This window comes from Pteropus medius, unplaced genomic scaffold, assembly GCF_902729225.1.
Source record: "Pteropus medius unplaced genomic scaffold, Ma_sr-lr_union100, whole genome shotgun sequence".
Classification (NCBI taxonomy): Eukaryota; Metazoa; Chordata; class Mammalia; order Chiroptera; family Pteropodidae; genus Pteropus; species Pteropus medius.
Genome location: NW_024349803.1, coordinates 20,326,816 through 20,354,752, shown reverse-complemented (window position 1 = coordinate 20,354,752; position 27,937 = coordinate 20,326,816). Strand labels below are relative to the sequence as shown.

Here is a 27,937-nt window from a genome sequence, read left to right as displayed (position 1 = left end):
AAGTATTCAGGAGCAAGTGATTGTTTACAGACTTCCTCCACCCAGTTGAGCCCCCCAGAGTGCTTTCCCATCTCTTTCCATTTCTGACTTCCAAAAATTGGGAGTACTCAACTGTCTCTCCAGCTTCATGTTTTTCATAAGTATTTTAATTAATATTTGCTGCTCCTCAACAGGTCTTTGACATGGAGCTAATTAAGATCTTATTTTGGGGATGGGGTTTATAGAGAGTAGTTTCATGTTTATCCATTTCTCTTCATTATCAAGGCTCACCCCTGTGTGTCTTGTGAACAGCATCTTGAAGAAGTTAACAATTTTTGTTATTATGCAAGCTTCTGGTGCTTAATGGTTTTGTCTTTAAGAGTTCGAGATTTTGAGAGAAAAGTCATACTATGAGCAACCAGAATTGTTAGTGTCTGTTACTGTTTTTGCGATATAACCACCGTAAAAATTACTTTTTAATTTTTTTTGGTTTAATACAAATCGTGGAAAATACAGGAGAATGTTTAAGTCCTTTGTGATTCCACAACCCAGGCAAAACTACCGTTAGCATTTAGATGCATTTTTTTTGCCAGCCTTTCTTTTTATGTATGTAATTAAGCGATGTTGGAATATATAAATACGATTGTGTTGGGGGGTAAGAATTTTCCAGGTATTAACAAGCTTTTTTTAAAGCTACTGTATTATAGAAAGAGCTGTGGAATCACACACTAAAAGCTTAGAAGCAGACTTTTATATGAATTTAGTATATAATGACAGTGGCATTCGAAGTCAGTGGGCAAAAGAATCTCTAGTTCAATAAATGATAAAGGGACAAGTTGGTCTTTGGAAAAAATGAAATTAGATGCTTATCTTACACTTTAGAATTTAGAAAAATAAATTCTAAATGGATCAGAGCATTATATTTAAAAATACACTGTAAATTTTAAAAATTGGAGATGGCTAATGACCTGATCTTATGGTAGGGAGGACTTTTTCTGGACATAAAAGCAAAGAGAGAAACCGTCATCACTATTGAATTTGTTTAATTTTTCTCAGTGTTGTTCTTTACTCAGCAACTGGTCTAAAATATTTCAATATATATCTGAAAGGTTTTTTTTCTCCCTTTTTAAGCCGCGCTTTTGTGTCAGGTCAAATGCTGACTTAATGTACTTTCATTATTGGGGTGTGTCAGTCTGGTGGATACTGCCAAGTGAGCAGGTTAAAAGGATAAGAAATGAAGTCATGTGTGTTTTAGTCCATATAAATGGACAGATTGGAATGTTCTTTGAAATTGCCTTAGTTTCTATTAATTTTTTAAATTTGTCATTGAATCCATTATTAATATTTTTTAACTTCCTCTGATTCTGTAGTCTTCAACAGTCAGTGAAGAACCTCCTGGGGGCTTAGTGAAAGAAAAAAAGCATTTGGAAGCAAGGGCTTCTGCTTGAAGTGCCACCAACAGGAGGCTCTAAGCTGGGAGCGCTACAGAGGGTTTTATACTTTGGAATCTAAACTACTTGAAACATATGGCTAGCTGCTACTAACCAAAAGGCGTTTTTATCATAGAATTTTTCAAATATTTTCACAAGAATAGAGAATAATATAATGAACATCTGTGTATGAACCTTTATCAACATTTTCTGAGTTTTATAGAATTTTTTCTACTTCAAGCTATTGATTTTTTCCTTTTTTTTTTTGATTAAAGCTTGAAGAATGAACTTTGAGACTTTATAGCAGATACTTTCCTAAGCTTTTATTTCATTCTTTTTGAGATCTGAATATCCATCTTATTTACCCTTCTGCTCAGAGAATAAATTTATATTTAGACTAGAATTTCTTATAGTGACTTTTTTGAAGGTTGTATTCTAGAAATACTAATATGTAGGATTTGTTTGGAGCAGAATGATTTTTACCATATTTGGAACCTTGATTAAAAAAATAAGTTCTGAATTCGATTTGGTATGAAATGCTATGTTCTAAAACTAAAAGGTTGATTAAACAGAAATTATACTCATTTAGCTTAATGGTTGTCAAAACTAGAAGGCGTAGAATTTTGATTTCTTTATGTTACATAGTGGGAAGTCTAGAGATACTCTAAAAATTAATGAGTCTGCAAATAGAGGTTTACAACTATGAAAGTAATCATGGCGAAAATAAAAATATGATTGGCAGAGGTTGGGGAACATGATTTAAATGCCCTAAACTCACCTTTCCTAAAGGACAAATCAGTGTTTGTTTAAAATTGATCAAGAATCAGAAGTCAACGCATATTTAGCTGTTTTTACTTTTCTTTCTTTCTCTCTCTCTCTTTTTTTTTTTTAACACCTATAGCACCTTGCATATCTAGGTGGTCTCCCATCCAAGTACTAACCAGGCCCGACCCTGCTTAGCTTCCGAGATCAGACGAGATCGGGCTCGTTCAGGATGGCATGGCTATAGACTGTTTTTACTTTTCATTTTATACTTTGCCATTTGAACTTTTTTTTTTCTTAGAAAATGATTGTATTACTTTTGCCCTCCCTCAAAAAAAACAAAACAAAAAACTAGGTGGAATTTCACACTGAAAACAAACTTGTTTCTGGGAAGAAAAGTTGAGGCAGTTCTCCTAATTTATATTAACATCAGACTTCAGATGAAGTTTAAACCGTTGGAATTACGGAAACTTGAAAAAGTGAAAAGAAATAAGGTCACTAGGAAGATTCTAGGACTGCCTTTACCAGGCAGTATTTGAATGAAGGTTTTCTAGTTCTATAAATTTAATTTGCAGTGTTTCTTTGTATTTGCTAATATTTATCTTCTCTCATATTTGAGACAAAGTTTTTGTTGCATGATTCTCTATACTTTTTTTAAAAACTGCTTTGACACAGTAGCTGTGATTCCAGCACAAGCAGTCTTCAGAATTTAGTCTCAGTATTTTGTAGCAATGCAACTAATTGTTGAAGTAAATAAATTTTAGGAAAAGTAAATTTCAGTTGATCTCTGCTGTTTTATAATAGAGGTAAAAAAGACAAATAGATACCAGCATGGTATAGAATAGGTTAATTGCTATTCATATCTCTTTTGTTCTCTTTTGAGCAGAATGATATATGTAATAAGGGTATTAGAGTCACATATTGTGAACTTTGTTATGCTGTTGGCTCTATATTATGAAAGGTGCCTTCTTAAGGAAATTCCAGTCCTCATTCTCTTCTCAAAGGGAAGTTTAGATACATGCTGTGCTGATGTGGTGAGGTGATGAGTCACCTTTACTGGAGTGGCCTGCTCTGAATATGTAGTGGAAGAATGGAATGCTTGGCGTTGATGCTCTTCTTACACATAGGTGCCATGGACATCATTGATAGCTTGATTTTGAAGTCTTACAGCAAACTTCCTAATTTTCTACTCTGAGAGAAAATAACTGAAAGCCCCTTCAGTGGAGAAGGAAGAGCTGGGTAAGGGAGATGGTCAGAGGAGAGGTGAGAAAGGGACAAACAATTAAATTTCAGAAAAGAGACCAGCAGCAGCAACTTCACCTGGTATCCCCTTGACCTGCACTTGCTATTCTCTGCACTCTACTGTGCTTGGGGTTTCTTAAGAAAGAAGTGGAGGCTCTCCAGAGAGTAGTGGCTTAAGAATTTTGATTTTAGGCCGGATAAGGTATATGTGTTGTTTTTTATTTAGAGAGAAATGTATTTACAATATATTGTACATCATTATAAAAGATTTATTGCTGGGTCTTTCTGTTTGAAAGCACCGAATATAATTTGTATGCTATATTTACATAACATGCCACAGAAATATTGTCAGTGTCAGTAAATTAACAGCAGTAACAATCATATTTTTGTTTGGCCTTACTCTCGCTGTGGGTTTTTTCCCAATGTATATACTAACCATTTATTAGGGGAAAACATAACATTTATGGTTGTAAGTTATAGATATTACAGAAACAAAGAGTCTTAATCCTTCTTATTCCACACTGAATTCCAAACGTAATGAAGCACCATGTGTCATCCATTTAGAGAGGACCAGGATATAGTCTTGTCTGCCAGTTACAGCCAGGTGGAATAGATGAGAGATATACCTTATATCTGTAACAAAAGGCAGAACATGTGAACAGTGACAGAGAGACATATTTCTAGCCTTGCTGGCTCAAGGAAACAAATCACTATTCCAGACATTTGAGACTGACTGAGAGTCCTTTTGGCAAAAAGATTTACTTGGTTTGTGTTACTCACGTATCCTACTGCTGCTTTTGTTCTGGAGGTGGAACTGATCAAGAAAGAATGGTATAAAGGCAGCGGCAGGGCACTCAGCCGTCCATAGATGATTGCGTGGTTATCCCCTAGGTAATTGAAAGTTACTATCCACCCCTGCAGATTAATTCTGAAGATGAATACCCAGATGAAAAACTTGTAGAATTATTTCTGATTTTTAGTAGTTACCTAGTTATTTAAGGCAGTATTCAACTCTTTCTCTACTTATTTTAATAATATTAATACTTATGTAGGACTGTCTATATGTCAGGTACTTTCTAAGTGCTTTACATATATTTAATCTTCATATCAACTTTATGAGGTAAAACTGTTTTATGCCAATTTTATAGACAAGACAACTAAGATTAATGGACTTACCTAGGATTACACAGCTAAGGAGAGATGGAGCTAGGATTTGAACCCAGGCAGTCTGGCTGCAAAATCCATGCTCTTAACCAGTAAGTGATGTTAACAAATGAATGTGAGCAGTATATGGCAAAATGGCATTTTGGGTGGTTCTAATGAGAGGTGAAGAGCACATCCCCTGTCTCTTGGGTCTTGCCACAGCTAGGTGGTATACCTGTCCTTTCACTGTAGGACATAGTTGACAGTGTAAATAGAACATGTTAGTAGGAATCCCTAGCTTTCTTGGTAGTCCTCTTTGTGTGATGGTCACAGAGCAGTTTTGCGTGTGACTTATTGTCCGCTGCTTGGCTCTGCAGAAAAGATGGAATTGGCCTAGTGCTGGGTGGAGAGTGTGTTTTTGACCTCTTTCATCCAGTACTGTGATGCATGCTTTTGTTTTTTGTCCTCAGTGTGATAGTTTGATTTAAGAATTTTTTATGGAAATAATTTTCAGATGCCATTAACTGAAAAAATAAGGTGGTATAATAAAATTTTACTTCGGTTTCCAGATGTTTACAGCTGCCCTGAATATTTCACTCTGATGCAAGAGAGATTGCCCTGTGCATTTCAAAGTATAAAAACAACAGCATAATTTTGACTTCTGGCCATTTATTTTTATTACTAGGAACCCTAAGGACTCTACAATATGAATAATTCTCTGGAGAACACCATCTCCTTTGAAGAGTACATCCGAGTGAAGGCGCGGTCTGTCCCGCAACACAGGATGAAAGAATTTCTGGACTCACTAGCCTCTAAGGGGCCAGAAGCCCTTCAGGAGTTCCAGCAGACGGCGACTACCACCATGGTGTACCAGCAGGGTGGGAATTGCATTTACACAGACAGCACCGAAGTGGCCGGGTCTTTGCTTGAACTTGCCTGTCCAGTCACCACCAGTGTTCAGCCACAAACCCAGCAAGAACAGCAGATCCAGGTTCAACAGCCACAGCAGGTTCAGGTAAAAGGGAAATGATGACGTGCATCCTATTTAATAGACTTTATTTGCCATCACAATTTTGGCTAGTACGAGCATCCCATCTATATACAGATGTTAGGTTATTTTCACTAGGGGGAATGCCGTTTTTTGAAACATTTTATTTAACACAAAGGCTTTTATATTTCATAGTTAATCAGACTAAAAATATTCGCAACCATTGTAAACTGAAAAGACCGTAGATACTTGCCATTTGCTTTGGAGAATTGAACAGTATAGAAATAGAGGTCTGGGACTGGATTTGGGAGGGACACAGCTATATGTGACTGAAGTTTCCCTTCTGTTACCCTGAGTAGATCAAGAACACAGAGTTAGTCTTGGCTCATTACTAAAAGCATGACATTTGGAACTTGTTTCAAAATGGAAAGGCTGATATATTTTAATGATTTTCATTTAGTTGTATGGCTCCATGATTAAATCACTTGTAGGTTTTTAGGTCTGTATTTGCTGTTTATAGGTCTCAAGAAATAATGCTAATAGATAATAAGCTTACTGAAAGAGGAGAAACTAATATATTTGCTGAGATGGGAAAAGTTTTTCTCTTTAAGGGGTCCTTATGTGAAACTAATAATCTCTAGTTATAAATTTTGTTTTCTTGTTTCTGTCTATTGTGGTTGCATTTCATTTTGCCCTCAGTGCTTTTTCCATCAAGAAAATAGGAAAGGGAGTGAAACATGATGGAGACGCAGGAATGTGGAGTGATGTGTCCGATGAGATAGAATGTAGCCCCTTTGCCCCTGGGGGATATATGTGGGTGGAATGGACATGGCTCTAGGTTGAAATTTGACTACCCCTCTTATTCGTTGACATGATCTTTAATATTTTTAGCCCTATTTTTTTCACATATCAAGTGGAAGTAGTATTTAGTGAGACTCAGTGAGATAGTAGATGAAGCATCTGGTACATGGAGAAATACAGTGGTTTACTGCAGTCTTTGTAAGGAAGGAAGGGCAGGGAAAGGTAAATAAGGAGATGGCCAGGGTGTAAACCTCAATGTGCTGGTGACATTTGAGTTAAGACCAAAGATAGTTGGCAAACGTGGTTATCTGAGGAAGGAACATTCCAAATCAGAAAGCCCTCAGGTTGGATCCCACTTATTTGAAAAACGGCAAAAGAAAAAAAGACTAGTCGTATAATTGGAGTTCACTGAGCAAATGGATGAGACTAGAGAGGTGACCCGTGTGCTCTGAATATAGGGCTGAACAGACCTGCCTACTCAACTCTGCCCCATAGTATTGTGTCTCAACCTAACTCTTTGATAAGAATAAAAAATTTTACCTATATTATTATTTGAAATTTCACAATTTACTACCTTGAAGGGCTTAGGCTGTATTCTAGATTGCTGTTTTAAATTCAATTATGGTAAAATTAGGTTGCTTTTTTAAAATGATTTGTCATCACCCCAGAGAATTTGTTCTGTTCCCATGACTTCATCTGTCCAGCCTACAGGCAGCACATAGATGGTTGGATTTGACAAAGTAATTACATCCTTAGAACAATTTTAGTGAATTGCTAGGAGACAAAGGTATAGAAGTTAATTAGAAGAGTAGCTGTCTGAATTAAACTGTTTCTTTACTCCCTCTTACTACCACACTCACATTTCTCACCACCAGATGTGTGGGATTTTTTCCACATCGACCAATTCTCCAACTCTAGCTGGCTTTCCTGCAATTCCGTTCACTTCTGATACTGTCTTCTTGTAGTTAGCATCAGATCCCTCAAATTAAGGGATCAGTTCCCTAAGACTTGACACCCACTTCAGACGCCAGTAGCAGGTCCCAGGTTGTCACCTGTACTTCTGATTGACTGGCTAGAAATTGGGGCTCTTGTTACCCCTCCTTGGGTTCAATAATTTGCTAAAACAACTAACAGAACTCAGGGAAACATGTTTACTGATTTATTATATAATAAAGGATACAGATGAACAGCCAGATAAATAGCACGAGGTTCTGAAGGGTTCTGAGCACAGGAGCTTCTGTCCCCATGGAGTTGGTGTACACTACCTTCCCAGCACATAGATGTGTTCACCAACCCAGAAGCTCCCTGAATCCCATACTTCTGGGATTTTTATGGAGACTGAATCACATAGTTATGATTAATAACTCAATTTCTAGGCCCTCTTGGCCCTCCAGGGAATGGGCGATGGGGTTGAAAGTACCAGGCTTCTAATAATTGACTTGGTCTTTCTGGTGACCAGCCCCCATCCAGGAGCCCCCCAGGAGTTGCCTCATTAGAACACAGGATATTCCTAACACCTTTATTATCACTTAGGAAATTACAAAGGTTTTAGGAGCTCTGGCCAGGAACCAGAGACAAAGACCAAAATATATATTGCTTACATCATAATATCATGGTAATATATGTCTAGTTAAGATAGGGAGGCACCTTCTGAAGGCAAAAGGAAGAGTTCTCATGTAAATGCCTTGACAATGTGTATAATACTAGAAAACGCCCAAGTTTCCTGTTGCTGACAGGTCTGGCTGAGCTAGGTGAAGGAGATTCATTTGAAACTTCCCTTGCAAGAGCCCTCTTGAGTTGGATACTTCCTAAAGCACTCACATGTCGTTAACTGTGTGTGCCAGAGGAAAGGCCCTCTGATGTTGAATGCCAAGGCTTGGGTTTTGCTTAGCACCTATAGAACTGTACTTTCTTCTCTGCTTTTCTACAGGGCAGGAACTGAGGCTTTATATAAGGCTGGTTGGTCATTCTGGCCTCTTTCTAAGTGAAGGATGCTTTGGGAAAGGGGACTTCTTAGCACTACTTTTGTTGCTAGAAGTCAAAATCTCAAGTCTTCAGTGGCTCAAAGTGTAACTCTTCTTCATTTGTCATCCCAACTTCTATCCCTTTTTCTCTTTTTCTTCTTGCTGTTGCACATTCCTTCCATGCCGGAACATTCCCTAACCCCTCATCGCAGTGTAGAATTGCTGAGAGTGAAGAAGGAGGTAACCAAGAGCCAGACTTGGCCCTTAGACAAACGTGAGTTTGGTCTGCCTCTGCTACATTAGATAATATCTTAAGCAAGTGGCTTAACCACTTTGAATCTATTTTCTTATCTACGTCATGGAATTAAAAGAATTTAGATGTTACAGTTACTTCGAGAATTACATAAGCACAGTCCTAAGCACACTGCCTGGCACATAGTAAGCCCCCAGTAAATAAGTAATTGCTGCTGCTATTGTTTTCTTCCTCCTCTTCTCCTCATTAGTACCATTCCTATCTAGGACCCCAGTTGCTTTTCAAACATTTGAAAAGTATCTAGACAAATATTTATTAGTAATAAACAAGTGTTTCCAGTTTGCCATTTTTGCCTCTTTTTATAAGACTTATAATGTTACAGATGTAGGTTAAAATCTCTAGTACCTCTATGAACAACCGCCTCTCCCAGGACAAATACTATCTTAAAGTTTCAGCTTGCAATGATGTTTTCTGTATCCATCTGGGTTTCGAGTTTTAGTTACAAATATCAGGCAACATTTCCCATTCTTCCCCTAGTTTACTCAGAAAAAAAAAAATTCACTAAAGGATAGTAGTTCATGAAATTCATGGGAGGGCCAGAGAATCATTCGAGGAGGCGGCACAGCTAGGAACAGGACTCAAGTTGCATTGCTAGCCTGGCAGAGACCTTTAGCCACACCACTAGGCACATCCTCATCCTTACACAGTCTTTCATTGGGATTTATGCCATCTTGCTCCATTTCTGCCACATTCCTCCACTCTCACCAGAAAATGGAGGTTGTGGTTCTTGTTGCCTCATGTAGCTCCTTTCTGAGTCCAAGTTTCATGCAGTGTGTCTAATTTGGGAATCTTTGGTCACATGCCTTCACTCTAGCTGCAGGATTGTTTAGGAGAGTGATCCATGCTTCTGCCTTGGGGAGGCAGCGCTCATAGTATATTCTGGAAACATGGATTTGAAGCCAAAAATAATTAAAATCAGCTACTCTCACTGCCTGATCATCACTTTGGATTGGTGAACTATTTATATGCCTCTTCTGCCCCTTTATGTCCAGTCTTTAACCCACGTTAAATTTCTTCCCTGTTTATGTTTCTAAGTTCATTTGTATAAGAGTTTGGTAAATGTTTACTACTTGGATAAAGACTTTACTACTTTCAGAAAAGTGTTATTTGAAAGATGAAATTTGGCCAACATCCCTAAGGTTTTTCCAACTAGTCGTTAAAAGACATGGTTGGGTTTGGATCCCAGGTGCTGTGATTCCTCACCTAGTGGGGTTGTCTCTTGGCACACTGAGCAGTATCATCAGCAGTCCCTCCTCAGTGAGACTCAAACAAAAAATAGAATGTAAGACATATGCTATTCTAAATTTTCTAGTAGCCTCTTTTTAAAAAGAAGAAAAGAGGTGAAATTGATTTTTTTAAAATCACATTTAACCCAACATATTATTTCTACATGTAGTTAATATATTATTAATGAACTCTTTTACCTTTTTTTGGTATAAAGTTTTCCAATCTGGTTGTCTTTTGCACTTGTAACACATTGTAATTTGGACAAGCCATATTTCAAGTGATTGCTAACCACATGTGACTAATGGATATTGGACCAGTGCAACCTAAGGGAAATGTGGGAGAAGAGTTGTTTCTTATTTCTTGTGGAAATAGGAAAGTAAATTTAAACATTGTTTATGAGGTGGAATTTGGAAATCGACCCAACACACAACCCAGTTAATTCTCCTTTAAATAGAATATTGGTTGTCTACGGCCATGCTACCCTGAACAATCCCAATGTCTGTTCTCGGAAGCTAAGCAGGGTTGGGCCTGATTATTACTTGGATGGGAGACGACCTAGGAAGACCAGGTGCTGTAGGCATAAAAAATAAAAAATAAGGGATTGTAAGCTGACAAGGTCCTTGCAATCTGTGAGGTCAACGAAAGGTTGCCTCGCCTAAAAAATAGATAGATAGATAGATAGATAGATAGATAGATAGATAGATAGATAGAAGGAAAATTGGTTTTATACTTTAGCCAAAACAAAACAAAAAAGGACAACCATAAATGGTATTATTTAGATATGTATATTTTTAGTTTTAGTGATTGAAAGAAGATTCCTAATGGGGTAATACGTGTATTATTTCATGGTTTCTCATTAGTTGGAGTACTTAGTCCTTATGTTGTATTGAGCTCTGGATTACATAGGTTCTGCACAGACCCTGAGGAAAAAGAAATAGGTTATTCACCTGTAAACTAGTTAAAAGCCTAGACAAGTGAGGTCCAATAAAACTTCTAGACTAGTGGTTATCAAACTTTAGGGTACATTAGAATCACTTGGAAGGTTTCTTAAAACAAATGCCCTCCCTGGCCCACAAATTCTGATTGAGTAGATCTAAGGTCAATTCTGAGAATTTGCATTTCTTTTTTTTTCCAGTTTTATTGAGATATAATTGACATGTGGCACTGTATAAGTTTAAGGTGTACAGCTTAATGATTTGACATATTATGAAATGATTATGATGAATGTTTAGTTAACATTCATCATCGCATATATATAAAAAAGAAAAAAATATCTTCCTTGCGATGAGAACTGTTAGGATTTACTCTTAAACAGCTTTCATATATACCATACATTAATGTTAACTACAGTCATATTGTACCTTACATCCCCAGTATGTACTTATAACTGGAGGTTTGTACCTTTTGACCACTTTTATCAAATTCCTTCTCCCCTCCCTCCTGACCTCTGGTAACCACAAATCTAATCTCTTTTTTTATGAGTTTGGTTGGTTTTGTTTTTTAAATTCCATATATAAGTGAGATAATATAGTATTTGTCTTTCTCTGACATATTTTACTTAGCGTAATGCCCTCAAGGTCCATCCATGTTATCACAAACAGCAGGATTTCCTCCTTTTTTTATGGATGAATAATATTCCATTGTATATATATAAATTCCACAAGTTCTTTATCCATTCATCCATTGATGGACACTTAGAGTGATTTTGTGTCTTGGCTATTGTAAATAATGCTGCTTGGAATATGGGGTGCGGATATCTCCTCAACATAGTGTTTTCATTTCCAGAGAATCTGCATTTCTAACAGTTTCTCAAGTCAACGCTGCTTGCTGCTGATCTGTGGACCACATTCAAACATACTTCCTGAAAAACTTAATTGATAATATATACTCAGTGAAATAAAAAATCTAGGAAAGAGGTCATCAGAAAAAAAGAAACTAAACCAGCTCAGAAGTGATATCCAATCCTAGTTTGGTTGCTGTCCAAAAGACCTAGAAAGCAATGTGTCCAGGTTAAAATAGAAAGAATGCTCAAGGAGAAAGTAATTAGTACTATACACATATGATCAAGAACCCAGATGTGTAGTTATTTTAAGTGCATCTCTTAACAACAACAAAGGCAGTTACAAACTCTGGAAAAGGTGGTGAGGGCAGCCGAATAAGAAAGGAACTAAAATATATTATGAATTTTGAGAGATTAATAGAAGATAAGAAACAGTGCTTTTTAAAGCAACAGAAAACCAAACTCATTTCCCTGGAAATGTCCTCTTCCCTTTTCTAGGATACTCTAGGTTTAGGAATGATCTTCCTTTTTCTATTTCTTGAGATTCAACTTAATCTAGGCTTAATTCAACCTGCTGTAAGAAAATTTAGTTTTGGTTTAGATCTGTTAGTTTCTGACCTAAGTATTATAACCTTGAAAATTGCAGCTAAACCTATTAAGAAACATAGAGTTAATAAAGTACAATACCAATTTCTGAATTCCTTTCTTAGATTTTTGCCTTTTCGTCCTTTTTTTTTGTTAAGGACTCTTTTAGGAGCTATAAATTCAAGTAAAAATTTTTTTTTACTTTGCTGAGTTTTCAAAGTATTACTATGACCATGTAGTAATTATCAGATAAAGAGTTGTTTTTATATAAATAAAAAATTTGAAGAGAGGTAACCCAAATAACATTTAATTTCTTATTGACTTAGGATACTTATGAATAAATTATAAACATATATCTGGATTTCTTATTCATTGCGTTGACATGGGTAAAGAAATGCCAGAAAGTGCTTTAACTCTTTTTTTTTTTTTAATTAAAAAAATTTTTTTTTATCTCAATTAGTTGACATTTCATATTTTTATATTAGTTTCAGGTGTACAGCTTAGTGGTTAGACATTTACCTAATTTACAAAGTGATCCCCTCAATTAGTCTAGTATCCATCTGGTACTATACATAGTTATTACAATATTATTGACTATATTTCTTATGCTGTATTTTATATCCCCGTGACTATTTTGTAACTACCAGTTTGTACTTCTTAATCCCTTCACCTTTTTCACTCAGTCCCCCAAATCCCCTCCCATCTGGCAATCCTAGCTTGTTTTCTGTATCTGTGAGTATGTTTTTGTTTTGTTTGTTGGTTTATTTTTTTCTTTAGATTCCACATACCAGCGAAATCATATGGTATTTGTCTTTCTCTGCCTGAGTTATTTCACTTAGCATAGTACCCTCTAGGTCCATCCATGTCATTGCAAATGGTAAGATTTTTTATTTAAGATTATTTATTTTAAGATTCACTGGTATAAAGAAATAATACTTATAAGGAAGAAAATATTTTTGAGCACCTACTATGTACAAATAAACATTATGCTCACGCCAACTCTAAGGAAGTAGGGGTTCTCCCCCTTTTTTTAATACCTGAGGAAACTGATACTTAGAGGACTCAGCCTGAAAAGCACAGTGTCAAGTCTGTGATCTCAAGACCTATGCTCTTTACACAACCTCCTTGCTTATCTCTTTAAATTAGTAACGGCTTTATTGAAATATAATTCACTCATTTAGTGTACAATTAAGTGGTTTTTAAGTCTATTCACAGAGTTGCGCAACAGTTAATGCAATTTTAGAATATTTTCATCACCCTAAAAAAGAAACCCGGTACCCATTAAGCAGTTACTTAATGTAATTGTTTCCAAGGTTCATCTGTGTTGTAGCATGCGTGAAAATATCATTCCTTTTCATTGTTAAATAAGATTCTGTTGTATGGAAATCTCACATTTTATTTATCCATCAGTCAGTGGACATTTAGGTTACTTACACTTTTTGGCTATTATGAAAAATGCTGCTATAAATATTCATATCCAAGTTTTTGTGTGGACACAGTTTAATTTCTCTTGGGTATATACTAGGAGTGGAATTGCTGGGTCATATGGTTTGTTTTGCATGTCTTTGTATGTTTAACCTTTTGATGAACTGCCGACATTTTAAAAGAAGAGTGAAAAAATGAGCAAAAGTTCTGATATTTCCTTCGTAGGCCCCAGTCTATAGTCTTGCTTGCTGTTGGATGGGTGTATGTTGCTCTTACTGAATGAAGTGTGATGCTGGAGACTTTTGCATATGGTTTTAGGAATTGTGGCCCCCTCAGAAGCCTTGAGTATAGCAGCCCATTCTCCTCACATTATCCAGGGCCTATGCCTGAGGTCTTTTCTTCTATTCTCATTGTTGCCTGGTTAACTCACTAATGAATCTCGTCACTGCAGGTACAGGTACAGGTACAGCAGTCTCCACAGCAGGTCTCGGCTCAACAGCTCTCCCCGCAGCTCACCACTGTTCACCAGCCTGCTGAGCAGCCTATCCAGGTCCAGGTGCAAATCCAAGGCCAAGCACCACAGCCGGCAGCCCCTTCCATCCAGACCCCGTCTCTGCAGAGCCCCAGCCCCTCGCAGCTGCAGGCAGCCCAGATCCAGGTGCAGCACGTGCAGGCAGCCCAGCAGATCCAGACTGCAGAGATCCCAGAGGAGCACATCCCCCATCAGCAGATCCAGGCTCAGTTGGTGGCTGGCCAGTCTCTTACTGGGGGTCAACAGATCCAAATCCAGACCGTGGGGGCCCTTTCCCCACCACCGTCCCAGCAAGGCTCACCGCGGGAAGGGGAGCGGCGGGTTGGCACAGCCAGTGTTCTCCAGCCAGTGAAGAAGCGCAAAGTGGACATGCCCATCACTGTGTCCTATGCCATCTCAGGGCAGCCGGTGGCCACCGTGCTGGCCATTCCACAAGGCCAACAGCAGAGTTATGTATCTTTGAGGCCAGACTTACTGACAGTGGACAGTGCCCACCTGTACAGTGCTACTGGGACCATTACTAGCCCTACAGGAGAAACCTGGACCATCCCTGTTTACTCTGCCCAGCCCCGGGGGGACCCTCAGCAGCAGAGCATTACCCATATTGCCATTCCCCAGGAAGCCTACAATGCAGTTCACGTCAGTGGCTCACCCACGGCCCTGGCAGCTGTAAAGCTGGAGGATGACAAGGAGAAGATGGTGGGCACCACATCTGTAGTGAAAAACTCCCATGAAGAGGTAGTGCAGACCCTTGCAAACTCTCTCTTTCCAGCACAGTTCATGAATGGCAACATCCACATTCCAGTGGCTGTGCAGGCTGTAGCAGGCACATACCAGAATACAGCTCAGACTGTCCATATATGGGACCCTCAGCAGCAGCCGCAACAACAAACACCGCAGGAACAGACGCCGCCACCGCCGCCGCCACCACCACAGCAGCAGCAGCTCCAGGTTACTTGTTCAGTAAGTGAGACTTATCTGCAGGGCAGCCTGCTCCCTCAGGGGCCCAGTATAACACTGAACTTACCTGGCAACCTCTAGCACCTATGGCTTGTTTACTGCAGTGATGTTGGTCTTACAGTAACACAGCATTTAATATTTTAGTTGGGATGGGGGAGGAGGGACAGAAGCAGCAGGTGAAGTTATACAATGGGCAGGAGTGCTATCCTGGTACCTGGAGGTAAATGAAATGACCAGTAACTGATTTGGAGCTTCCCTGGGGTACTTCATTGTAATCGCTGTTTAAGAAGAGTAAAGTTCTAGGTAGAGACTAATAGGACAGCCCAAGTGTTATTCTCGTCCTAGGAGCCACTTTGTGCATCACAAATGAACTGATCTAGTGGAACTACTGTAGTTTAGCATACAGACTGTAAACTAATCACAGTGGAGAGGCTGTGAAATTGTTCCTTCTTGTCATCTGTGGACACAGTGTAGGTAAATAAGATCTGAAATACCTCCTGGTTGGTCTATTACAAATGATCACCTTTGGGAATCTTGAACAAACCACCTATGCAGTAAGATTTCCCAAAGGTGTTTTTATGTTCCTTAAAAATAGTCAAAATAAGCCTTGGTTAATTGACTTCTGTCATGACAACTATGTTGAAAAAAATTTTTAAGCTTTTTATTTTGAAGTAATTTAGATTTACAGAAAAGTTGCAAAAACAGAACTCTGCTAAAATTTTAACTTTAAAATTGTTTGGCTCTTATCTTTTCTAATTGTTCATCTTCTTAAGGCTGTCTTCTTTTAAGACCGCTAGTAAACTTTCCAATTCCTTGTCTAGTAGACCTTTAGAGTGGATATAGGGCCTTTAATCTCATGAAACTGCTGCAAACAGTGTGCCTCAGAGGGCAGGGGCTCCTGGGAATGCATGTGAGGGAGCTGGCACAAACAAGGCACTATTAGACCAGGGACCACATTCAGAAACTCAGGCCATAAATGACTGATTAAACAAATGCTGACCAAGCGGTTTCATAAAGGTAATAGTATATTGTCTTAGGTGACTTTGTTAAGGAACTATTAAATATCCAGCTGTCAGGGTTAGCAGTAGAACAGGACAGATTCATTGCTTCAGGTAACTTATATAGTCCAGTTGTAGTAGTAAGAACATAAGATTTCTACATCTTCGAATTATTTATAAGGCAGCATTTTCAAGTGTGACATTGTGTGCCACACACACACAAAGACAAACTAGGAATTCAGAAATCATTCTAGGTTAAAAAGTCAGCAGAGGCATCTTTGTGGGAAAAGTAGCATACGCTCTCTAGCTTTAGCTTAGATTGACAAAAGAATGGAGCAGCATGAATACAGAGTCAGGGATGGAAAGAAGGGACATGGCCCAGGGAAACATGAGAAGGGGGCTGTGGGATTAGCATTAGTTTAGGGGCAAAGGGGTTATCTTCCTGGGATGAAGAGTGCCGTTTGATCTGATGATCTGTGATGGAAAAGTTTTCCAGAATCCTGAGTCATGATAAGAATCAAGTGCTGGTGTGTAGAATTGATTGCATGTAGTAGTAGAGACCAGCCAGGAGACTTGTAATAGGGCTCTATGCTCAGTTTTGCTCAGAGGGATGGAGCTCTTCAGGCCTCTATTCTCAGCTCTCTTGGGCCCGATGGTCCAATTTGCAGGTCAGGCCTCTTGGTGCTCATCGGTCTCTCTCTATTTTTTACATTTGGGCCCTTCAACAGGAGAGCATCTTTTCTGGAGTTCATTTTAGTGGGCCCATGTTCTTCAGTGTATGTCTGTCTCCTTTGGGAAAGTCTTATAGGGACTTAATATCCAGTATTATTATCAGAAGAAGAAAAATTGGGAAGAATACCCATCACATAGGAAAGATGAGTTTATCCATTTACACTGCAAACATCTTCTCCCCTCCTTACCAGATCTGTGCTAGGGAACAGAGATGAATAAGACATTCTCTGCCCTTGGAGCACTCACAGCCTAGGGGGAAGGTAATTGTGTTGTGATATAACTTGAACCCTAAGTGTTGTGCTCTTTCACCTGGCATACTCTTTATGAAAGCTCTCACCTGTCTTTAAAACCTAATTTATGACAAAACCTCCATTCCTTACTACATCCATCTCCATCTATTGCCCCATTTCTCCACTCTATTTTATTCCGGAGTTCTCAAAAGCTTTATCTGCACAAGCTGACTCTATTTGCTAACCAGTTGTCAACTCACGACTGAGTCCGCTCTTATCAAGGTCAACAGTGACCTCCCTGTGGCCAGATCCAATAGCACATCTTGTTTTTTATCTCACAGCAACACATGACACAGAGACCATACCTGCCTTCTTGAAACTGTCCTCTGGGCCTTCATATTATACACTCCTGGTTTTTCTTCTACTCCACTGATTCTTTTTCCTTCTCAGGAGACTCCTTATTTCTCTCTGAACCATACATATTGATGTTCCTCAGAGCTCAGTACTAGCCCTCTTTTCTCCCTTAAATTTCTGTCCTTTGCCATGGTTTTCAGCGTCCTCTAGATGGCCATTGCTGCTGCTGAAGATAATAAATCACTTACACTGTCTTGCCAGTCCTGTTCTCAGTGTTAAATATTTTAATTCATTTAATTCTCATACCAACCTTATGAGTTATGTATTACTATCTCCATTTTACAAATGAAGAAACTGAGGCACAAAGAGATTAAACAACAAGGCCAAAGCCACTGTTAGTAAGTAGCAGGTTGAGATTCTACCTTGGACAGGCTGGCTCTGCAGCCCATCTTAACCCCTGTGCTGCATTGACACACAAATATTTATCTCTAAATCAGGCCTTTCCCCTTGAAACCCTTCCCACACATTTAGCAGCCAACTTATTTACTTGGATTTATTGATGATATCTCGGCTCTTCATTAGCTTCACCTCTACCACTATCAAAAACTTCCCTGTCTCAGAAAGTGAAAGCATCAGCTACCCGTTTGTTTAAGCCAAAAACCTGGGAGTCATCTTTGAGTCTGCCTTTCCTTACTCCTCACATCCAGTTTATTAAAAAGTGACATTGGTTCTACTACCAGATTTCTCAGAATCTCTTAAATCTCCACTGCCACTATCGTAGTCCAGGCCACTAGCACCTGCTTCCACTTTTGTTCTTCATTCCATTCTCCATAGACCAGCAAGAATAATTTTCTTAAAATGTAAGATGATGTCATTTCCCAGCTGAAAACTCTCCAAGGGCTCCATTGTAAATAGGAAAAAACTTTATACCACGGTGTATAAGACCCTACTTACATCAGTGGTTTTTAACCACTGATAGATATTTGTGACATGTGTGGAAGAGCTTTAGATGTCTAGATGCTTGGGAATATTACATTTGGTGGGTGGAAACTCAGAGTGGAGAAGGCCTGGCTGAAAGGCGAGTAGAGAAGCACTGCCCCACATGCTCTGGCTGCCAACCACTCACCCAGTCAGCTTCTAGATTTCCAGCTTTGGTGTTATCATCGAACAAGGTAGGGAGGCAACTCTGAGGAGAATAGTTCTGGATAGGGAAAGGGATACATTCTCTTCATATATGTCATTTGAGGTGGCTGTGAGATGTTCAGTTGGAGATACACAGTACTCACTGGGTATATTAAGGAAAGATCTAGTTAACATAGGTGGAGGCTTACAGTTAGCAGTCATTTCCACAAACATGAAAATCCAAACTGGGAAAATGGGTGAGACTCAACAAGGTTAGTGATGGTTGAGTGTGTCTAGAGCGGAGCGCCAGGCTGACGAACATTTAAGGGCCCAGCACTAATGTTGCTTTATCTCCTTGTTTAATAACATACATTGTAAAAGCTAGTAGGATAGTCATTATTTTTATTTGTTGATAAGCAAATTTATATAATGAATAAATTATTTTGCTTTTATAATTTGAACAATTTGACATTCCTCAGCCCTGGACTGGAGAATTGCTCAAGGAAATTTGTTCAGAATTTTGACAGGTGTGTGAGACCTAAGAACCTGTGCTTGGTATCTTTGTCAGTGTCTGTCCCACCCTGTAGGGATTGTGATTCAGACTCGGGGACATCTTCTGTCGCTTTGTCTGCATGACTTGGCTGTGAGACCGTTGAGGATTGGAACCACTCTTCCTTTTGGAATCAGGAAGCTAGAGCAGTGCCTTCTGTCTTCAGAAAATGTTCTTACAAGCCAGAGCTATATTATTGAGAAAGAACGTGGAAAAAAGCAGAACCTTCTATCTAGTTAGAAAGGCACACAGAGCCACAAGTCTTACTTTCTCATTTTACAATGGCAGGGAGAGAGACATGACTTCTTTGTTGTACTTTTGTTTCTCTAAACGATGATTCTCAACCATGGTTGGACATTAAAATCACTTTGGGAGCTTTAAAAAATACTAATAACAGCAGGGCCCCCCACCTTAGACAAATTAATCAGAATCTCTAGGGGTTAAGGTTCAGGTATATGAGTATTTTTTAAAAGCAGTCCAGATGATTTTAAGGTATAACCAAGTTTAATAGTCACTGCTCTGGACACTTTGTAACTCAAAGTATAGTCTGCAGACCAGTTTCCTCACTTGGAAGCTTGTTAGAAATGAAGAATCTCAGGTCCTGTTAGAGACCTTTTGAATCAGAAACTGTACTTTAGTAAAATCTCCAAATGATTTGTTTGCTCATTATAGTTTGATGAGCAATGCTTTGGGCCAGTAATTCTAAGCAGTGACTAAACATTAGCATTAGAATTGTCTTTTTACATGGGAAGGTTTTAAAAAGAGATTCTGGGGTAAAGTGCAGGTATCGGTGTTTTAAATCAGAAATTCAAAAGTATAACAGGGCTGAGAATCACTGTTCTAGGCCTTGCTATCCCTGGGATAAGGAGTAGAATTTCAAAGTTTCTTGAAAGGATGGCAGGGAGAAGAGATTTTTTTTAATCATTATTAAAAGAAATAGAACATTTTTCTGGCAGTTTTGCCAAAGGGCCTGATGCAAAACAGTATTGACACTTTTTAATGGTTTCTCTCTCATAGGCTCAAACTGTCCAGGTTGCTGAAGTTGAACCACAGTCACAGCCACAGCCTTCCCCAGAACTTCTGCTTCCAAATTCTCTGAAGCCAGAAGAAGGGCTTGAAGTATGGAAAAACTGGGCCCAGACCAAGAATGCTGAGCTAGAGAAGGATGCTCAAAACAGGCTGGCACCCATTGGGAGTGAGTGTTTGGGAAGGAGAGGGTGGACTCTGTCTAAAATGCGGTGGCACTGAAGCAGCAGAACAGAATGGCAGGAAAGTGATGTCCCTTGGCTCTGGGGACTAGGGAGCTTCATCTGAAGTAGTATGCTGAATTCAAGATGAGCAACAAGCAGGCCTGACCAGCTGCAAATGAGCAGGATTTGTGGGATTTGCCCAAGACCAGGCATTTTTGTACACATGGATTTCTGGAGTCAACCTAGATCTGGGCAGAGCAACTTTTGGGAGGAGATGGGAACCAGTGAGTGTGCTCAGGTCATTCTTCCTTAGCATTATGTTTTTCTCATATTATAGAGCTTGGATTTTGTTGTGGGTTTTTGCTTTTTGTTTTGGGGGTTGTTTGTTCGATGCTTTCATGTGGCTCTAATAAATATTTTCAGGATGTGTGAGGTGGAGAGGATTGTGGAAAGGAAACTCTTGGCGTAATAGGGCGTACAGGGGTATTGCCCTAGTAGGCCAATTCTGATCATAGATACAAGTGACCATTTCCATCCCAGCACCCTCATGGGCAATATCTGCTCTGAGCCTTCCTTTTAGGGATAGGAGTGACCAATAAAGAGATGACTGTTGCCAGGTCCCTCATTCACCTTTGGGGCTTGTGTTGTAGGGCGCCAACTTCTGCGATTCCAAGAAGATCTCATCTCTTCTGCTGTGGCCGAGTTAAACTATGGGCTCTGTCTAATGACCCGGGAAGCTCGAAATGGAGAAGGTGAACCCTATGACCCAGATGTACTCTACTATATTTTCCTGTGCATTCAGAAGGTAGGAAACAGAACTTTACAGGAACATGTTTGAGCTGTATTCCCATTGGTTATTTGCCGTTTAGTCAAATTAGTAAAATGACAAGCAAGGGGTTATGTATATAATAGGGACCTTCTCTATCAGTCATGTAATGAGCTTTTAGGTATACTTTTTTATAATTGTAAAAGACCTACATGTTCATTTTAGAAAATAAAACCATTAATGATCCCACCATCTAGAGAAACTTTTGTTAAAATATTTGGCATATTAAAAAGAAGAAATGAACAAAGAAAGAAAGAAAGAAAAACACAAAAAAAATTTGGTAAATTTGTTACCTTAGAGCCTTTTTTTTTTTTTAAGTCATGAGGTACTTTATATAACACTCTTTGTTAAACATGGTTTGCATATAAGCAGTTTATCCAAAACAAACTCTGGTGCTAACATACAGTTTGTCTTATTCTCTGCATTAACACAAAATAATTATTTGAAGGAGACTAGTTAGAATATACAACTGTAGTTAGGTTTTCAGGACATCTAAGGTGAAGCATAACAGAAATTCATTTTAGACTGGCAGTTTAGGGGAACTGAGGTGGATTTCTTGGTGTTTGAATGCTCTTGTGGAAAAGCCCATAGTATGACGGGAAAAAAACTCTTGCTGGTTGGCACTTACCCTGTTGCCTGGACCTGAGAAAAATCTGCCTCCCAGTTTATTCTTCTTTCTTCCCAGTCACTCAGGGCACTGGGTGAATTGCTTTACATGTTGTCTCATTCCATGGTCTCCCCAGTCCCAGAAGGTAGGCACAGTCATCTCCATTTACAGACAAAAAAACTGATTCCCGAAAGTTATAAGACTTGCACTAGTTCATTTACACCACAGCTAGTAAGAGGCTGGCCCATGTTTTTTTTTTTGCTATCACAGGACAATGCCTCGCCTGGGTGAAATAGCATATACAAAATCTGCCCCATTGACTTAAATGTTGTGCAGGTCGGTTCACATGATTTGAAATGTACTGTGGAAAATGTCACATGCTGGACAGTTTTGACCTGGTGTGTTATATATTAAGGGGAGACTGGATAAGGATAGGCGATGGTACTGGAAGAGAAATGTTTATTTCCCCTGAAAGCCTCACTCAGGAGATTACCAGCAATTTTGTTGTTTTTCTTTTAGTATCTTTTTGAAAATGGACGAGTTGATGACATTTTCTCCGATCTTTATTACGTTCGATTTACGGAGTGGCTACATGAAGTTCTGAAGGACATTCAGCCCCGAGTCACTCCACTTGGTAAGAGTCTTCCTAGTCCTTGGATGTCTTTCCCACCTAGGTTTAAAGAGCGTCGGCTGTTTGTGTGGCTTGCTGTGATACAGCATGTGAGTGAGGATGCTATAAATCCCAGGTACCAGCATCGACTGTGCTGCTTACCCTGATATGGAAGGGGCACTGCTTACCAGACACAGGACCCAGCTGGTCCCAGTGTGACAAGGACATGGGGCATACAAAGTGTTGGGTAGTTATTCTTTTATTTAAAATTTATTGATTAAAATTAGAATCATTGCAAAAATTAAGAATTATGAACTGTTTTATCTAGGTTACTCATGTTACATATAGGAGATTTTTTTATGTTTGAACATATGTTCTACATATATAGAACATAATTTTTGCTTTACCCATAGGGAACTTCCTGGGGAGCATGTTGTGTTGGAAAGAACATGAGTTTTGCAGTAGAATGTCTGAGGTGTTTATTTTTTAAATAAACTTTATTTTTGAGAGCAGTTTTAGATTTACAGAAAAATTTAGTAGAGATACAGACTTCCCATATACTCCCTCACACGGCGTTTGCCCTGTTATTACCTTGTATCAATGTGGCGTATTTGTTAATTAATGAACCAGTATTGAAACATTATTATTAATTAAAGCCTATAGTTTACATTAGGGTTCACTCTTTGTGTTGTATATTATGTGGGTCTTGACAAATGTATAATGACATGTACCTAGAATTACAGTATAATACAGAAACTTCACTGCCCTAAAAATCCCCTATGTTCTACCTAGTCATTACTCCTTCCCTCCCCCTGAATCCTTGGCAACCACAGGTCTTATTATTGTGTCATTCTGCCTTTTCCAGAATTTCATATAGTTGTAATAATTTAGTATGTAGCCTTTTCAGATTGGTTTCTTTCACTTAGCAATATGCATTTAATGTTCCTGAGTGTCTTTTTGTAGCTTGATAGATAGCTCATTTCTTTTTATTGCTGAATAATATTTCATTGTTTGGATGTACTACAGTTTGTTTATCCATTCACCTATTGAAGAACTTCAAGTTTTGGCAGTTATGAATAAAGCTGCTGTAAATGTTGTGTTCAGGTTTTGGTGAAAGAATAGGCAGATAGATGAACTGAACAGAATAGAAAGTCCAGAAATAAAGCCACAAAAATATAATCAACTTAACCTTTGACAAAGGAGCAAGGGCAGTTCAATAAAGGATAGTCTTTTCAACAAATGGTACTGGAACAGCAGGACATCCACCTTCAAAAACATGAATCTAGACATATACTTTACACCCTTCACAAAACTAACACAAAATGGATTGTAAACCTAAATGTAAAACGCAAAACTATAAAATTATAAAACTAGGAGATAACATAGGAGAAAATCTAGGTGACCTTGGGCTTCCTGATGACTTTTTATATACAACACCAAAAGCACTGTGATCCATGAAAGAAAAAACTGATAAGTCGAACTTCATTAAAAACATCTGTTCTGTGAAAGACACTTTTAAGAGAATGAAAAAAAAAAAGCTACAAACTGGGAGAAAAATCTTTGCAAAACACATATCTTTTAAAGGACTGGTATCCAAAATATTCAAAAAACTCTTAACATCCAACAATAAGAAAACAACCTGATTAACAAATGGGCAAAAGAGTTGAACAGGTGCCTCACAAAGAAGATACACAGGTGGTAGATCAGTATATGAAAAGATGTTTATCGTATGTCATCAGGAAATTGCAAATTAAAATAATAATGAAATAACCACTATACAGCTATTAGAATGGCTAAAATACCAAACACTGGCGGCACCAAATGTTAGATAAGAAGCAACAGTTACTCTGATTCATTGCTCTTGGGAATGCAAAGTAGCACAGTCACTTTGGAAGACAATTTGATATTGTTTTACAAAAGTAAACATTTTCTTACCTTATGGTCCAGTAATCACACTCCTTGGTATTTACCCAAATGAGTTGAAAACAGTCTAGTTAACTTCCATCAGCACACATAGTTACATGCTTAACCTTTTAGAAAAATTATTGGTTCAACAAATTTTTTTGAGTGCCTCTTGTATGCCAGACAGTATTTCAGATGTAGATAATGTAGTAGTGAACGAAATGGAGTTTACAGTCTAATAGGGGGAAACAACAGTGTCTAAATAACTAAATTAATTTATGTTTAAGTAAGTACTTTGAAGAACAAAGCGTGGGGGAATGGAAGATGTTGAGGGCATTAGGAGCGTGGTCGTTCTTAGTGACTGTCATTAGATCAGAGACCTGAGTGAGTGACTCACACTTCATGGTTTGCAAATTTTCAAGCCAAGTGTGGCTATGCAGAGTTTGCTGTTTTAAACTTTTTTATTATGGAATTTCAAGAACATAAAAGTAAACAAAATGGATGAATGACATTTCTATGTACCTAGTGTTTATGGCAAATCTCATTTCATATATACATCACCCATCCCCTCCCATATTGTTTTGAAATAAATCCCAAACACTTCATAAATATTTTAATATGTATTCTTAACATACCACAATGCTATTAGACTTTTTTTTTTTTTAAGTCTAATAGCATTGTGGTATGTTAAGTTTCGGATAGTTTCATAATATCAAAATCTCTGTTTCGATTTCTGTCTCATAAATGTCATAATTTTGTTTATCTGAGTCATGGTGCAAATAAGGTCCACACGTTGAAATTGCTGGTATACCTTTTAATGTTTAGCTTTAATCTTTAATTTCCCCCTTTATTTTTTTTCTGGCAACTTATTTATGGAAGAAACTAGCCTTTTAAAGTGTCACGGAGTCTACTTTTTGCTGAATACATCCTCATGGTGTAGTTTGTTATATTATTCTTTTCCTGTATTTACAGTTAATTGGTAGATGCATATAAAGATTGATCAGGTTTTGTTTTTTTGTGTGTGTGTGTTTTCTTTTTGGCAGAGTTACATCATAGATGGGTTATTTATTTCCATCAGATACCCATAATGTCTAAATCCATAAATTTATCATTTGTAAATGGTGGTATTCTAATGTTATTACTTCCTCATTATTAGCTGAAAAACAAAGAAACTTTCCCTTGTCAACCTTTTGAATTCCTAGCAGAATAGATTATACGGAAGAGGAAAGATATAAGGGCTGTTTTTTTGTTTAGCAGTTTTCACAGGAATTAGTTGGTTCACCATCTTTCCCCAGTGATAACCAATTAGCTGGGTGGTTTTTTGTTTGTTTTTAAGAGTCATTGTGAACTAATGAATGTAAATGTATTTAATATCATTCAGTCTTTTGCAGTTATCTTTACTGATGCTCAGATTGTCCCATCTTCGGCCATTTGGAGCTTCTTTAAATTGGCCCATAAATTCTTTTGACACACCCTTCTTCCTTGATTTCTGGTTTGCCAAAATGTTCCAGGCTTATCTTGGACTTTCCTGTCCCAGGTTGGAAGCAATCCGTTCTCCATGGAGCCTGGTTCTTTTAGTGGTAAATGGTATTTCAGTACCAAAGTCTAGATGCTAGGCATGCTCATTGCTCCTGTGTTGATCATTGTTTCTGGGCTTTTCAGTAGGCAGAACCAAAAATATAAACAAAATAGATTATTCTGATGCTTGTAGTTCAGAATCAGAACTACAAGGCTTTTATGTAATGTCTATCTGTATCTCCCTTCTACAATGCGAGGAGTCTTGGTTTTTAGGTATTGAAGTTCACTTTAAGTTGTTGAGGAGTCTTGGTTTTTAGGTATTGAAGTTCACTTTAAGTTGTTAAGAAGCAGTCAAAGCTAGGGAAGTGACACCAGGTAGAAGAGTGAACCCAGAAAAAATAGGGCATGCCAGGGTATGCCTAGGACCACTCCTAAGGTTGGCCTTCCCTCAGATGGGCTGCCTTCTGCCACTCATCCTGCTCTAGACAAGTCTAAGAGCAAGGAAGCTTATCTCATTGTAACTGGGCCACAAAATACTGGAGTAGAGGCAAAACAATCCTAAAGAGATGGAAGTGCACTAACAGAGTCAGAGGGCCACCTTTGGCAAGAACAGAAAAGAGGAGTGTACTGGGCAGAATATTTCTTTCCCTGCTTCTAAGAAGTGACACCCTCACTGCCTGCCTGGAGAATGTTGGTGTCTGCTGCTGTTTCATTCACCAGGCCTTCAGTGCCTGGCACACAAAACACTTGCACGTTGAATGAACACATGAAGGAGGGTTGGTGATCAAACTACTGGCATTTGCCCCCACCCCCAGCTCTCAATTCGCTTATGAACCTGTAACAGTTGTGACTGTCAGTCTCCTCTTTATCCATAGAGGGGATGAGAATGAACATGCTTTCTAGAGATGGAAAATGTGACAGATGGTTTAGTAAGTGTAAACAGGGACGTGCATACCAGTTCTTTGGGTCCTGGACACATTTGAAAATATGATGAAAGCTCTGTACCCTCTCTTCAGAGAAGTATGCATATGTACAGAGTTTGGTTTAGAGTTTGGGTGTTTCACTTTCCCCGAGAGCTATCCTTTTGTCCCATGTTAACCTCGGATTAAAGGAAGAGTTAACATCAGGTAAGAACAATCAGTAGTATGTCAGGCAGTGATTTTCAAAGTTCGATCTTAGGAATTTGTTAGAAATGCATCTTATCAGGTCCCACCCCAGAACTCTGTATTGGGACCCAGCCATTTGTGTTTTAACAAGCTTCCCAGATGATTCTGCCATACCAGGGAGATTTTTCTGGTTAAACTTGTACTCCTTTGTGGTCCTTGTTGTGCCTCACACCTCCCATCCTGCATCTTTGAGGGACTGCCTGCCATCCTCTTGTTGTAGCAGTACTCTATTCCTCCTAGGCTATGTCCTGCCCAGCCACGTGACTGAGGAGATGCTGTGGGAGTGCAAGCAGCTTGGGGCTCACTCCCCTTCCACCCTGCTGACCACCCTCATGTTCTTTAACACCAAGTAAGTGTTCTAGAGGCTTCATGCTTAGCCACTGCTGGCATCTGCCCAGTGAAGAGGGTGGAAACTATCCAGGCAGACTTCTGAATTCCTTTAACACATATTTGAGAGCCTTTGGGCATCCAAAAGCCCTCAACCCCACTTGGCTGCATTTTGTGTGGTGACCAGTGAGGCAGACAGCCTTGCCAGGCCTCTACCATCAGTCTTGATGTGGCTTCTCCACTAGACAGTGTGTTTGGGTGTGGGCCTGCCCATATCCTGGGAGTGTGGGCAGCGACTCCTCTGAAGTACTGATGGCAGAGCGTAAGTCATGGTCTCCTCCTGGCACCCTTCCCTTTGCCTTGCTTTCACTTGCGGTGCAGGTACTTCCTGTTGAAGACAGTAGACCAGCACATGAAGCTGGCCTTCTCCAAGGTCTTGCGACAGACAAAGAAGAATCCCTCTAATCCTAAGGATAAAAGCACGAGTATTCGGTATCTGAAGGCACTTGGAATCCACCAGACTGGCCAGAAAGGTAGGAGAAGGAGGCAGGGGCTCAGAAACAGGTGCTACTTGTTCTGCTCTGCCCTTCTGCCTGGGGGTGGCTAGTGATGAGTGTGAAGGTTGGGATTTGCTGGATAGGAATTCTCCATTCCCTTCTCAGCCAGAAACTTCA

The 27,937-nt window shown here is 38.9% G+C and overlaps 1 protein-coding gene and 1 pseudogene across 5 annotated transcripts in view; one reads left to right on the top strand and one right to left on the bottom strand.

The window, feature by feature from the left end:
- Nucleotides 1-27,937, top strand: part of QRICH1 (glutamine rich 1) — a 34,784-nt gene that overhangs the window by 4,166 nt on the left and 2,681 nt on the right. For all 5 annotated transcript variants that reach the window (XM_039837713.1, XM_039837709.1, XM_039837710.1 and 2 more), the window contains 7 exons: nt 5,242-5,571; nt 14,091-15,134; nt 20,135-20,312; nt 20,958-21,112; nt 22,260-22,374; nt 27,177-27,285; nt 27,645-27,796. In XM_039837713.1, the coding sequence (XP_039693647.1) occupies nt 5,263-5,571; nt 14,091-15,134; nt 20,135-20,312; nt 20,958-21,112; nt 22,260-22,374; nt 27,177-27,285; nt 27,645-27,796 (2,062 nt within the window). In that variant the 5' untranslated portion in view covers nt 5,242-5,262. The remainder of the gene's footprint in view (nt 1-5,241; nt 5,572-14,090; nt 15,135-20,134; nt 20,313-20,957; nt 21,113-22,259; nt 22,375-27,176; nt 27,286-27,644; nt 27,797-27,937) is intronic.
- Nucleotides 2,302-2,420, bottom strand: LOC120582553 (uncharacterized; annotated as a pseudogene).